Below are 14,797 nucleotides of genomic sequence, written 5' to 3' on the forward strand. Positions count from 1 at the left end.
AAATAAAGTATCCCTACTTAGAAGTCATAAACAATATGAGAAACACAGAAACTAAACTGCATGCTATATTTGATGAATTAGGAAAATAATTAAAATTCACATTTATATATGTTATTCAATGTATGATAAATTTATAAGCATGAAGATTGATATGTATTAAGATTATAATATTAAGGAATTAAAGTTGACTTTTTTCCCCCACATATTTTGACCAATGCCTGTTTCTCAAATAATCCTGTCACTCTGATCCCCACTGGAGAAAAAAGGAAGTGACAGCCCACTGCAAAGGAGACCCTTTCCTTCCTGAGGAGAAACGTGGCACCTGCTCAGAATTTTTGATGACATATTTTATGAAAATAAATCTGAGTTTTGCCAACTTGGGAAGTGGCGTGTGCCATGCCCACATGGTTCTCATGCTGCTGGGATGCGGGCTAGGGGTGTGAACTGCATCAGGTGGACTGGAGTTTGAGCCACAGACTTGTGTGGGGGGTGCGGGGGTTCCTCGTTGAGGGGAGACTCGTGGGAAGAGGGGACCAGGCATCTCCCATGTCAGATTTAACAAGGAAGACCCATCTTTGGAAACTAGTGACATGTTTTATTGGTATCACAACTATCGGCTCATTATAAAACAACACAAAGTTGCAATATTATGCAGGAAAGAATCATTTCTTACGAAAATAATTTAATTTTTCAGCACTCAACAGAAACAACCTTTAGCTGCTGAACATGTATTTTCTGGCAAGACTCTGACTGTCCATGAAGCCGGGGTCCACGGAGGCCACCTTAGCTGCTATGAAGGAGTGGATGCAGTGCAGGACAGCTGTTAGGTCCTGGAACTCGAGTTCCTGGAGGAGAAAATCAGATCAAGTGTTTATTATAATTGTTGGAAGAACACGTTACAAAAATATTTAACAAAGTTTGGACCTTGTGAACTCCAAGAAAGTCCATCCAAAAAAGTAATAATACACAGGAAATACCTATGGTTTAAAGTAAAAGGCAGAGTAATATGATTCAAATTGGTTACAAACATGAATATACTGGGTATTTTTTATTACAACGCTGAGATTGTAACTTACTTGTTTTCTCGCACCTAACGGGAGCTAATACTCACTTCCTTTATTTTGCATCCTCATCGATCAGTGATGCGTCTTGATTAAGTCAGACCTGGTAATCCGGGCCAGGACTCAGTCTTCCCCACCTGCCCAGCACCTGTGGTGATTTTGTGATGTGGATCCCGCCGCGGCAGACCCCTGTGCTGTGTGAGTTGGCGGAACTAGCCATTGTGTCTCAGGCCTGCATGCCTTCCGTATGGGTGCGTGTGGGCTTCACGCCAAGGCCGCGCTTGGGAGGAACAGCCCCTGCTGTGTGGTGCAGAATAGGCGGTGGGCACAGCATGGCAGGGAGCGAGGAGGGGCCTTGTTCACCCACCCTGTCCCTATGGCTACGGGAGAGCAGGCAAGGGTGCCCCAGGGAGAATTTCCTAGAGAGATGGTTATGCCCGTTTCCCCGCCCCATACCCAATAAAAAAACTAAAACAAACTGCTGGATCCTCACCTCTGCATGTTAAACACACCAAATGTCATGTAAAAGCAAAAATGACCCAAAAAAGATTCCTCTTCTCTCCACAAACTGCCCCACATAAAGTCCTCGTGTCAAATCAACAGAAAAGTCCACGGTGAACCCCAAAGCTGACACAGAAGTTAAAGAAACTGTTTTTATAAGTTATTCAGTTACTGGGGAAAAAATCATCTTCCTGTTTTTGATGGCAAAGTACGAATCTCGCCGCCTCGCCACCCCATTCCATCGGTAGAAGGTCTAAGTGCATTCTTCTAATGTTGTCTCTCTTCTTTGTTTGCATAACAAAATTCAATAAGATGAAGAACAACAAAATTTCTTTTTTTTTTTTGAGACAGAGTCTTGCTCTGTCGCCCAGGCTGGAGTGCAGTGGCCGGATCTCAGCTCACTGCAAGCTCCACCTCCCGGGTTCACACCATTCTCCTGCCTCAGCCTCCGGAGTAACTGGGACTAGAGGCGCCGCCACCTCGCCCGGCTAGTTTTTTGTATTTTTTAGTAGAGACGGGGTTTCACTGTGTTAGCCAGGATGGTCTCGATCTCCTGACCTCGTGATCTGCCCGCCTCAGCCTCCCAAAGTGCTGGGATTACAGGCTTGAGCCACCGCGCCCGGCCCAAAATTTATTTTAAGATGACTGGTAAGTGATTGACATCCTATTTGCTAAATCTCACCAAAATTCTACCATATTCTAAACTCCTGACATGACACCAGAGAGAAAGATAAATCATTTTCAAGAAGAACAGCAACACAAACTAAGGTCCGTCAGTTGCACAGAGGTGCTCCTTTAAGCTCTCAAAAGGCAGGATCTCGGTCATTTTCATTCCATGGCAGAATGAGCGGGTGGAGAATGGGGCCCCAGGCAGGGGTGGAGGTCGCACGTCACTGGGTAAAGCCCTCCCTCCCCAGTAATATCCATCTCAGCTTTTCTGAACTGCTTTTCTTTATAACTCAATGACGTGACATTTCAAAAATGACTTCAAACTTCCCTGACAGCATGAAGTCCCCTCGGCCTCTTCCTGGTCCTCTCTGCATGCCTTTCTTTTAGAAACCGCTCCTCTCTTGCAACAGGTATAGGACCCAGGTGGACCAGGAAGAGCCCAGTGGCAGCTTGGTATAGACAACAGGGAGAGGGAGGCCAAGATGCCTACTTTGGTGTGACCAGCTGTGAGAAGTGAATACCTGACGCTTGTTCTAACACCACTAACGCCAAGTAGAGAGCCAGCGAGCCAGCCTGCTGGAAGAGGAATTCAACACAGAGGAACACCCCATCGGGGACACACAGAGAACACTGGGGGACACTGGGTACAACAGGCTGGGAGCTGCCCCCAACCTCCTACTGACTGCAACCAAGGCTTCGCCTTTCCTTCATTCCATTGTGATTTAAGTTCCTTCCTTTGCATGTGAATGAATCTTAACATTGACAGCTACAACACTAATTATTTTGATCATTTCAAGTTGTGATGAGCAAAATGTTCAAGATGTTGAGGTGTACTCTCCTGTCAAAGCTTCACAGTCTTTAGGTAGTTTCATAAACGGCCATTACACTTGGAAACCAGCATCCCTCACTCTGGTCGTGAGTGGAACCCAGGGCCTGCCTAGCCCTTGTGTTAAACTTTAACTCAAGCTGGATTCACCAGTCATACCCAAAGCATGAGACTGTACTTAAAATCTTTTATTCATTTTGACTTATCCCTGTTAGAGGAAAAAAACCAAGTAGCTTTCTAGAAGAAACACAAGGTTCTTGCAAACTTAGCACATATTGTGATTTAATGTATGTATGTGTTTCCAAATAGTAATTACTGAACTTTTGAAGGGACTTTTGGAGAAAAAGAGCCATAATGACCATATCATTCATGCTTTAGGGTTTTGGGTTTATTTTTTTCGAGACAGAATCTCTCTCTGTCGCCTAAGCTGGAGTGCAGTGGCACAATGTGGGCTCACTGCAAGCTCTGCCTCCCAGGTTCACTCCATTCTCCCACCTCAGCCTCCTGAGTAGCTGGGACTACAGGCACCTGCCACCATGCCCAGCTAATTTTTTTTTTTTTGTATTTTTAGTAGAGATGGGGTTTCACCGTGTTAGCCAGGATGGTCTCAGCCTCCTAAAGTGCTGGGATTACAGGCGTGAGCCACCACGCCCGGCCAGGGTTTTGGTTTTATACATACAAATTGAAAATTGCTTTACAAGTTCCCAAGATGTATCCAGTAATAGCACAATGCACAGAAATAAGAAGCCAAACAGCTACCAGTAATAATGCAGGCATTCAAAACAACATCAATAATTTTTGGTATCATAAGTTGAAGTTACACTGCATAATCTATGAAAGTACTAGCAGTGGCCAGGCATGGTGGAATGGTGGGTCATGCCTGTAATCCCAGCACTTTGGGAGGCCGAGGTGGATGGATCACCTGAGGTCAGGAGTTTGACACCAGCCTGGCCAACATAGTGAAATGCTGTCCCTACCGAAAAAAAAAAAAAAAAAAAAAAAACATTAGCCAGCCATAGTGGCAGGTGCCTGGTGCCTGTAATCACAGCTACTCGGGAGGCTGAGGCACAAGAATCACTTGAACCCGGGAGGTGGAGGTTGCAGTGAGCCGAGATTGCACCACCGCACTCCAGCCTGGGCAACAAGAGTGAAAGTCTCTCTCAAAAAAAAAAAAAAAAAAAAAAAAAGAAAAGAAAGTACTAGCTAGCAGTGAAATCAGTCATGCCACTAAATTCCACACTAAAACTCAGTGAGTAGTACTGAACGCCAGGAATGAAATTAAAGCTTCTGAAACAATACTCAGTCCATTCTGTCGTGATCCAGATACTGAATAAACAGGCATCCCGTGGGCATTTCACTGAACATCGTCAATTCAGCCAAAAGCTGAGTCATGGTATCTCTGGTCTGGTTAAGTTTCTAACCAAGTATTATCAGCAAGGCTATCTTGAATTATAGATTTGTAACTAGAGCTGACCAAAATCACATTCTGACATTTTGTTTGAACAAAATACCTGTGTTGAGTTCTAAGCCTGAGACGCCCTGTGTGGATCCCTCCCTGCGCTCCTCACCCGTGTTCCCGTGTAGGTCACGGGCTGATGCGTTTCTGCCTGCAGAGGAAGGGGTGCCTGCTGGCTCTCTGTGCTAGAAACAGTGTGGAATGAACAGTCCGATACGTTGGGTGAGGGAGTGTCAGCCTCATACGATGACAGAGAGAGGCTCTCCCAAAGTTTATCTGGGACTATGTAGGCGATTGCAAGCTGGGACATAGGTGCTATAAGAGATGACAGGGAGGCTGGGATTCAGGGAAACTTAAAGGCAAAGTGAGGAGGGTCACAGAAGTTGTTTCGAAACCATCACCCTTGGCTACAGGGATCAATAGCCGGGGGGCGCTTGTGTCCTCGTAGAGGACGTGAAGAAATCAAGGCCACAGAAACCTGAAGTCAAACCGATGTTGTGTGACACAGGAAGAGCTTCCGCCCGGCTCTTAGACCCCGTTGCCTGTGAAACATCTACCCAGAGATATTTGCCAACCCTGAAAAAAAATAAGATTTTAATCTGCTGGAAAGTTCCAAAGTATTCTCTTCTCACATGTCACTCCAGCCCATCGCATTTGCAATGTGTGACACCCTTCAGGTGGAAACGTATCCACTTTACAGATGAGAAAGCAAAGGCTCAGGGAACTCGGGCAGCTGGCTCTGCCATGGAACACCCAGTCCCTGAGCTCCAGCCCGGCGTTCTTCCACTTCCCCCACATCCAGCTCCTACAGCCCCGTCATTTTCCTCTGCAATGTATCTGTCCTAACGCCCTAGATTTTTATAAAGTCTTTTAATATTTAATGGTGGCTGAAACAATGATTTTAAATATGACCCACATCTTGGCACAGTTTTCAACAGTTGAGTGCTTTAACACCCTGAATTTTTCCTTAATTAGGTAAAACTTTTAGGATGCCATGAGGCTCCATCCTGTGCTTGTCAAAATGTGAACGATGAGGTCACCCATCATTGGAGAAAACGCTTTTTCTTTCCCTCTTTATGCGCAGGCATGCCCCATCTATCACCAGAGTGACACTTTCAATCAACATATAAATGCTAATATTACCCCATGTCCTCAATCAATCTCCTCCAGTGGAAATCACACCTCCTTACTGCACGGTCCATTTATCCGTCTCAGTGCACAAACTGTTGGACATTTGTCACAAAGTGTCTGTGAGATGACTGGCCCTCCGATGAGCAGCCATCCTGGGTTCTTAGTTTTCCCAGTCGTTACCTAATGGCCCTATGGGAAAGGGGGCAAAGATGAAGTCAATCAGCACTGAAGAAAACCATTTCCACTGGGCCACAGCAATCCAACACAGGCTGCCTTTCACCGCAGGCCACTCCTCTGCCACCAACGGACCCGTGAATTCCAGGAGGTGGTTATGGGGACTTGGCTCTTAAAGCAAGACTTGAAAGAGATGGTTGTTCAATGCATGAATGAATACCTGGAATACGCGAGAATGCTTTGTAGTTTACCTTAGAAAAAGCCCAAGAAGTATAGGATGAAACGCAACAATAACCAGGAACAGTCACACCCCGGAACTCAATTCCACACTTGCAGTGCTGCAGAGAGCCCAAGCCAGGGCCCCAGGCACTTCCTTACGTTTACACTATGAGGCTGGAGCCCTCACATATGAACACACTCTGGAGCTCAGGTCGTGCTCCTTCTCCCCACTGATTCTGTGGGCAGGAGGTGGTGTGCAGGTGACCTGGCTGTCCCGGGGGTGGAGGGGGCCTGATGTGCAGCCTCTCTCACTGCTGAAGTGTATGTGCTCCCGCCACAGCCAGGTTCAAGCTCCCAATGGTTTTGTACATGGCTGGAAATTTTCTGAAAATGCACCATGTGGATTTTTGGGTGGTTGTGAGCCAGACGCAGCACAAGAGCATGCTGGGCAACTGTGCAGCTCGGAGGTGATGTCTTTGTGAGGCAGGACCCCACTGCGCCCCCAGAACTGCTGTGGTGACTGAATGAGGTGGCTGATGAGAAGGGTAAGGTTTCCGGTACAGCATCAATGCTCAACAGACATTGCCATTTTCACCAAACCATCTTTGTCAAATGAATAAGGCATCCTTAGCCTCAAAGCTAAGGTAAAATAAAACAAAATGTAGGTGATACAGTCCTCATTTTTCAAATGAGAAAACAGAGATTTAAATAACCCATGCAAGGTGACAAGGCCAATGTGTTGCAAGACTGGCACCTGAAGTAGACTCTGATCCTTAGCCCAATGGGACCTGTTTCACTCATGGAAGATTTCAGAACCTTGACACTATGAGGTCGCCGTATTACAAAACGCCCAAGAATGAACTCACAAGCTTTATGGGGAGTGGTCCCGCTGAGACAGCATTTCCTGGGAGCCTGTTGGACAGGCAGAATCCCAGGCTCCACCCTGACCTACTGAGTTTACACTCGCAGGGTTGCTGGACTGTGTGTTCAACCCTGACTAGGAGGGGTTGCTAGGAGGAGGCCAGCACAGGCCCAGCCTCATCATGCCCAGGAGCTCAGTGGGCAGAGGGGCCTGCAGCCCAGTCCAAAGGAGCTCAGGAGGCAAAGGGGTCCACATCCCAGTCCAAAGGAGCTCAGTGGGCAGAGGGGCCTGCAGCCCAGTCCAAAGGAGCTCAGGAGGCAGAGGGGCCCACATCCCAGCCCAGGAGCTCAGTGGGCAGAGGGGCTGGCATCCCAGTTGAAAGAAGGGGAGGAGAGGAGAGGCTGGCACCCCAAACACAGTCAGGAAGCTAAAGGTGCCAGGAGGATTGAACAGAAGACGGCTTTGGTTGTAACTTGTCATTTTCATTGCACCCTGGGGGAGTAAATGATTTTTACCGTTGGGCGTGGTGTGGGTGGAGGAGGTTCCAGAAAAAGGCAGGAACCGAGGCACAAGTGTGGTGAATTAGAAAGTGATGGTTGCCCTGTGGGACTGTGCAGGGACTGTTAGAGAGCAGACTCTGCCGGTACTCCTCTGCAGGGCCAGGGACCGCCCAGTCGACTGGGAGACACCGAATCATGTCTATGGGGTGAGGACAGCTGTCCGTCATGAGACAGGAGGGAAAGACTGAGTACAGGACTTTCCCTCAGGAGGGGCTGCAGGTGTCCAGGAAGGGTGAGGGCATGTCAGAGGGCAGGTCAGTGAGGAGGACAGCGCCTCGTGGGCTGGCAGAGAGGGTGGGGCGAGCATTCCACCATGGGGGCTGGCGCTCCTGGAACAACCAGGTCAGAGACACTTCAGAGCAGTGGGATGAAGGCTTCAACAGTAAACTGTAAACGAGGCAGGCGCTTTTCCCCAGAACGGCAGAAACAGCTGGTGAGAGAGAAACAAACCAGCCTGCTGAGCCCGGCTGGATGTGGCCGAGTCGGCAGATGAGCACAGAGGGCTCCATTCACACCCCGTGCGCCTCCAATCTTGTTTGGAAGTTGTGTCAAGTGCCCTCTTTCTTCTACCCGTTCGGATTCATCGGGTTAGATTCAAAGATCTACCTTCCTTGGCAGGGTTCTCTGCCATCGTGACAGGGTACTCCGTGATTTACCTCCTGGGATACTTTCCTTGGTGTTTCTTTGACTCAGGTTTTTAAACCACCTTTTCCCCTTCAGCAAATAATGGAATCATATCTTCATAAATGTTATTTATACCCTCAGTATTATTATCTTGCCAGAAGGCTAAAAAAAATCTGACTTCTGCAAACAACTCTGAATCTATCACTCTTGCCTCTTCCTGTGCCTTCAGAGACATATTTTAAAGATGAATCCCCAGCTCTTTGGAAAGCTGTTTTCGCAAAGCGTAGTCCTTGCAATTTACTGTAGCTCCAGAGTCAGGCAGACAGAGAGAAAGCAAGGAAATTAAGAGAACCGTGGGGCTGCTTTCTTCTGCTTATGTAAATATTTTATTTGGAAATTTCCAAGTTCTGACAAAGATAAGTAACTCCTACACTTATTGGCCGAACAAGGTCAATTTTGTGAGGAGATGGTATAGAATTTTACCCATTCCAAACTTGATATTGAGAGTAAAAGTAGTAATAAACATATTAAGGAATTGGGAAGACATTTTCTGATAATTTTGTCTTACAGATAATTAACAAAAACATGAAAATCAGGCACCAATTCAAGTCAATCATGTCCCTATTCACTGAAAATATCACTTGCTTTCGTAAGGCTAGTCATTACAGCCCACTGGGCTTTTCTTTTTCTTTTCCAATAATGACAGCTAAAAAAACTTCATGTATCTTTTTTGGAAGCACGTTGGCATTTATACTTCTATTTTCTCATTTACTAAACTACAGTTCTTACAATCACTGTTACACTGTTCCCTTTCCATCATCAACATTCATCATGTTTCTCTGAGCCAAAACCTTAGCCTTTACTCAAGTCATCAGTGCCAGCAAATGACAGCGTGCTTATATTTCAAAGCATATGTGCAGAAACAGCATCTGGCTGTCCTTGCTGGAAAAATCTGTGATTTATAAATTGCCAAACTCCTGCAAGAAGCACCATACAGATGACTACAATGGATAATCATCAATAAATGGGCAATCTGGTAGCTTTTCTAAGAGGCAGAGAACACATTTGCACGTGTATTGGGGCCAGCTGTGTTGCAGGGCGACCTCCTTCCAGACCTCCATTCACACTGCAACACTTTCCCTCCTCTTTCAAAGGCTTGAAATTAATTCAGCCAAAGCCCAGCAGGAACTAATGTGGTTACATCCAAGTTCCGCCTTCCAGGAAGAACCACCTTCTCCCTCGGCAGAGTCTGCTCCCCTGACCGTTTTCTGAGGAATCGCTACATATTAAAAAACCATAATTATCCTAATAGGCATTGCAGGGAGGGCGATGCAATGCCTGAAATGTAGAAGGCACTGGGGGGTGATAGCAAGGCCAGGAGACTGAGGTCATCCCATTTCCTAAATGGGCACACTTCTTTTGTTGTTGTTGTTTATAAAATTTTAATTTAAAAACATTAAATTTTTAAACAGACATTATAAGTTATTATCCCCTCCAAAAGGCTTATAATTCATTATTTTAGAAATAATCATTTCCAAATGTTGACAAGACCAGAGTCTGGGCAGGCTGTGAATCTTAGATGACTTAAGCTTAACTTTGATTCTATGTTTAATAATTCTTTTACCCTAAGCAAGATATTTACACTCATCCCCAGGTTCACGAACAAACCGAGGATAATTATACTGTTTGCGTCCCGGGGCTTGGGGGTGATTAATGCAATCATGCATAAACACTACCCAGTAGAGTCCCTGGCATCTGGACGGCACTTAATATACGAGAGATTGAAACTGCCTTTGTGAAACTTATGAAGGCGAGAAAAGTAGCGTAAGTGACCCCACCTTGCTTCTAACCTCACAAGCTGATGGCCTTGTTCATGGCTGGACACAGGCCCAGTTCAGAACACAGGAATTTATCTTCTAGTTTAACCTTAAAGCAAGGATGATAACAGCCCCTTCCCAAAGCTACCTCTGTTCTTGTTCGAGGACCAAAACTGCCTTTGTATAGCTAATGAAGGGCCACAAGTTTAGAATTATGGCAGGAACCTGAATTCTGCTGAAAGCTCTGCATAGGTCAATCATAACTAGTCATTGTTTCTTAACTTGCTTACTGCTCAGGTGTCATGTAGCTGGTGTTCACAAGACTTGTAACTTCCCTAATTGCCTCCGTAGATAACATCACTATTGTAAAGACTAAGACTGGTGTCTGAGATATTTTTTCAGACCTTATATTTTAGTGGAACAACTGATGCTGCCTAGACCAGTGACACCAACCAGGAAACGATGCAGTGCACAAAGACAGTTTGGACATCCCGTCATTTCATCCCCAATCCAGCCAGTTGGCATTTCCTGTTGTCTAGCCCCTTGCTGGAAGACTATCCTATAAAATCCTAGCCTTTGAATTCTTCGTAAGGAAGATTTGAGAAGTACCTCCTGTCTCCTCTCGCTCAGTTGCCTTGCAATAATTAAACTCTTTCTCTGCTGTAACACATGCTGTCTCATTGTATTGGCTTTTTTGTGCCTCAGGCAAGAAGAACCCATTGGGCTGTAACAAGATTACTTTTAAAGAAAATAATTTGTTAGAAATGCACCAAGTAAGAAAGCTAGATGTGCAGGTATTAGTTTAAGCTGATTTCTGTTCAGCTGCACAACAATTTGTTAATGAAAAGAGTCAAACTCTGTAAAATATTTGAAGAGATTTATTCTCAAATATGAGCGGCCACGGCCTGTGACACCGCCCTCAGGAGGTCCTGGGAACATGTTCCCAACATGGTTAGGGCACAGCTTGACTTTATACATTTTAGGAAGACATGAGACTTCAATCAAATACATTTAAGAAATACATTGTTTTGGTTCAGAAAGGTGGGACAACTACAAGTAGGGACTTCCTGCTTAGAGGTAGATTGAAAAATTTTCTGATTGACCGTTGAATGAGTGTATGTAAAGACCTGGGATCAACAGAAAGGAATGTCTGGGTTAAGATAAAGGATTGTGGAGACCACAGTTCTTATTTGCAGAGGAAGCCTTAAGGTAGTAGGCTTTAGAGAGAGAATAGGTTGTAAATATTTCTTTTCAGACTTAAAGAATATGTTGATGTTAATGCCGGAGAGGCATCATGAGGCACACCCAACTGTTATTCCCTGTCCTGGCCTGAACCAGTCTTTCAGGTTAAATTTTAAGAAATCCCTGGCTGAGAAGGAAGTCCAGTCAGATGGCTGGGGGGCCTTAGAATTTTATTTTTAGTTTACAAATCATTCATGCACCCTTGCGTGTAGAATAAAACATATAAAGGGCATGCTGTGCTCCAGGCAGGGTCCAGTGGCTGTTGCCATAGGGATGTCAACCTAAAGCAAGAAGCTGAGACTAAATTAATACATGTGGAAACTTTCTTTGAGCTAAGCTTGAGAGCTGCAACCTGGGTACCCAGATTTAAATTGCCCTGAATATACACTCCAAAAAGCTGCAGTTATAAATGGACCTTTAAAAAAGAGAGGCAGTTTCTGAGTTGTTTACCCAAAATCTAAATTAAATACCATAAGCTACTGATTGATTGGCTATGCTTTGTTCTTTGTTATCACAAATTCCAGGAACATGAAGATGATGGGTGAGGCAGCAGGGCAGGGCCCGATGCCTTTAAACAGCTGCCCCAGGCAAGGATGCACATGTGGGACTGCAGGACTGCAGCCCCAAACTCATGTCTCCCCGGGACTGATAAATTCCACAAACCTCACGTAGCTGACTCCTCTGAGCTAGTTTTCTCTTCCCAGGGATGGGTGAGATCCAGCCATTCAGACCCCTTAATGCTGAACTCACAAGGCCTTGGCCAAGGAGTGAAAGGAGTGAAATACGGGTTCACACATACAGTGGTGGGAGCCAGACAGGGGCCTGACAGGACACGGAGAGACACGGGGACTTCAGAGTGACAGAGAGGAACAGGCAGTGAGAGATGATGTTGTGGTCTTGAAGAAGAGCCTGTGGTTATAAACCAGTGCTTTCAAAACCAATTCTGTCCTGGTTTGATGATGGTCTGAGTCTCTGGGCAGGGCTGGTGAGGGTCAGCTGGGGTGTGGCTTGCCTGAGGGCTCCTTGGGGTTTTCATGGGCTGAGCCGTAACACCAGGAAGACCCACAGGCTGGCCAGGAGGCTGCTGGACCTTGTCCTGCAGGAGTCCTGGCTGGAGCTCTAATTCCTCTCAAATCCTGACCTTCTTACTCAAGGGCCCAAAGCCCCTGCCTGTTATGTTGGTGCCTGGGTAGGGTTAGCACTGGGACCAGAATGGCTTCACCTTCCTGTTCCCTGATGACTGAGCCCTGACCTTTTTTTTCCTCTTTACCAAATTCCTTTCTAAAGGGCCCAGGGAGTTGTGCCCTACAAACCATAAAACCCCCTTGAACAGATTCTTTTTTTTTTTTTTTTTTGAGATGGAGTCTTGCTCTGTCACCCAGGCTGGAGTGCAGTGGCCGGATCTCAGCTCACTGCAAGCTCCGCCTTCCGAGTTTATGCCATTCTCCTGCCTCAGCCTCCCAAGTAGCTGGGACTACAGGCGCCCGCCACCTCGCCCGGCTAGTTTTTTGTATTTTTTAGTAGAGACGGGGTTTCACCGTGTTAGCCAGAACGGTCTTGATCTCCTGACCTCGTGATCCGCCCGTCTCGGCCTCCCAAAGTGCTGGGATTACAGGCTTGAGTCACCACGCACGGCCAAATTCTTTTTTTTCTTATTAATCCGTATGATGTGGTTGACTTTCTAGCCTAACTTTGGCACAGCATGACATGGTGGATACAGATGCCCTCATCTTAACTTCAGTGTTACTTCACACTGACCTCAAGTCTTCAGACAAAGCTTAGCTCTTTCAACCAACTGCCAGCTAAAGAATCCCCAAAACCCACCTATGACTTGTAAGCCCCCACTTGGAGATGCCCACCTTTCCAGGTTGAACCAGTGCACACCCTCCATGCACTGACTTCTGATTTCACCTGCGATTCTGTCACCCTGAAATGTATGAAACCAAACTGTAACCTGGCTGCTCAGGTGCACCTGCACCTTCTTGGGACCTCAGGAGACTATGTGTCCCCAGGTCGCAGTCACTCTGTTGGCTCAGAATAAATCTTTAAGTATTTTGGCAGCATTCGATTTCCTGTCGCCATCCTCTTCGTCTTCCTCTAGTTGTGAATGCTGAAGCCCGCATTGCAGGGAGCTTGCCCCTCCAGTTCACGTCCTGGCTGCCCCTGGAACTCGGCACTGGAGAGGTTGGGTGGGATGAGTGGAGCAAACAGGACTTCCTGCTCAAGCAAGTCTGGAGATGGGGACTGAGACCACAATCAGCTGTGGTCGGGGCAAGCCTGCCCTCTGCCCTCCCTGGGACTGGGGCTTCCTGCCTCCAGAGACATCCTTGGATGTGGGGGGCTCTCAGGAGTCCCAGTGCCAGGCAGGGTGGAGGGGTGGTCCTATCGGCAGGGCTGCTGGGCCAGGTGTGCCCAGAACAGGGGGAAGAGTGAGAGTCCACTCTTCCTATGCACGTCCTGCTTCCCAAATTCACAATCCCAGTCAGAGGAAGCTGCTGCTGTCCTAGACAGGAGGTGCTGTTTGAAATGTAGGACACTCAAGAGACAAACGTAATTCATAACACAACTCACAACAAGCCGGGAGCAAGAAACCGGCCTCGTCTAAGGAGTGAGATCCCTGCCCCGAGGTCTTCACAGAAGACTTGCTAGGAAGGCTCTGATTTGCATTGATTAGGTCCTCAAGAAGGTTTTAAATATTAAAGGAAAATATATTTTCCAGACTCTGAACTACCTAAGTCCCAGGCTATAGCATGTTGTTCATTAAAATAAAATAAAACAGGCCGGGTGAGGTGGTGCACAGCTGTCATCCCAGTGCTTTGGGAGGCTGAGGTAGGAGGATGGCTTGAGCCCAGGAGTCTGCGCCTGCAGTGAGCTGTGACTGTGCCACAGAGGAAGACCCGACCTCCAAAAAAACACAAACACAAAAAGCAAGATAAAAATTAGAAAACAAAGCATTGGTGGGTCTCAGCAGCCAGCACCCTGAAGCCTGGCACATGGATGTGCTGAGGGCCCCAGAAGTTGCCTTGGAATCAAGGTCCCTCCAGCCTTGTCTTGTTTCTCTCCCAAGTGCGGGGAGAAGCTCTCTGGAGTCTCCTGACTTGACTGAGAAAGCTTCTTTCAAAGGAAATGCAACTGTCTTAAGACTGCCTCCCCCAAGATCTCATTAAACAGCGGGAAAGATCCACCACCAGAGAAGAGAAGGGACTGGAGGCAGCCACCAGGCCCAGACTTTCCCCTCTTCTTCCGAGGGCAGCTCCCGGAGGTCACCTGGGAGACTTGGTCTGCAGCCGAGACAACCTTCACTCCCACGCGCACTCTCCCTGGAGCACGGGCCTGAGCATCCCCACTCCTCCTCTCTGTAAGGAGCACGTGCTTGAGCATCCCCACTCCTCCTCTCTGTAAGGAGGGCATCTGGGCCTCGGCCACTGGGACCCTCTCTGAGTTCACATGTCCCATGACCTCCATGAACACACATGAGTGTAATAACTGTTCTCTGCTTCTCTCTTGTTAACACGTGTCTCTGCTGTAGGGGTGTCAGCTGTGGCCCTTTTTGATGGGGAACAAAGGGATCGTCCTGAGCTTCCTGATGCACACAGAAAGCACAGCGTTCAAGTGGGGGAAGATCTGGATGATCACAGGTGAATCTGGTCTCCTG

At 47.0% G+C, this 14,797-nt stretch overlaps 1 protein-coding gene across 1 annotated transcript in view; it reads right to left on the reverse strand.

The window, feature by feature from the left end:
* Window positions 1-574: 574 nt before the first annotated feature.
* Window positions 575-14,797, reverse strand: part of SNTG2 (syntrophin gamma 2) — a 353,789-nt gene continuing 339,566 nt past the window's right edge. The window contains exon 17 of the mRNA XM_033176694.1: window positions 575-845. Within this exon, the coding sequence (XP_033032585.1) occupies window positions 714-845 (132 nt within the window). The 3' untranslated portion in view covers window positions 575-713. The remainder of the gene's footprint in view (window positions 846-14,797) is intronic.

Source organism: Trachypithecus francoisi, unplaced genomic scaffold (assembly GCF_009764315.1).
Source record: "Trachypithecus francoisi isolate TF-2019V2 unplaced genomic scaffold, Tfra_2.0 Lachesis_group17, whole genome shotgun sequence".
NCBI lineage: Eukaryota > Metazoa > Chordata > Mammalia > Primates > Cercopithecidae > Trachypithecus > Trachypithecus francoisi.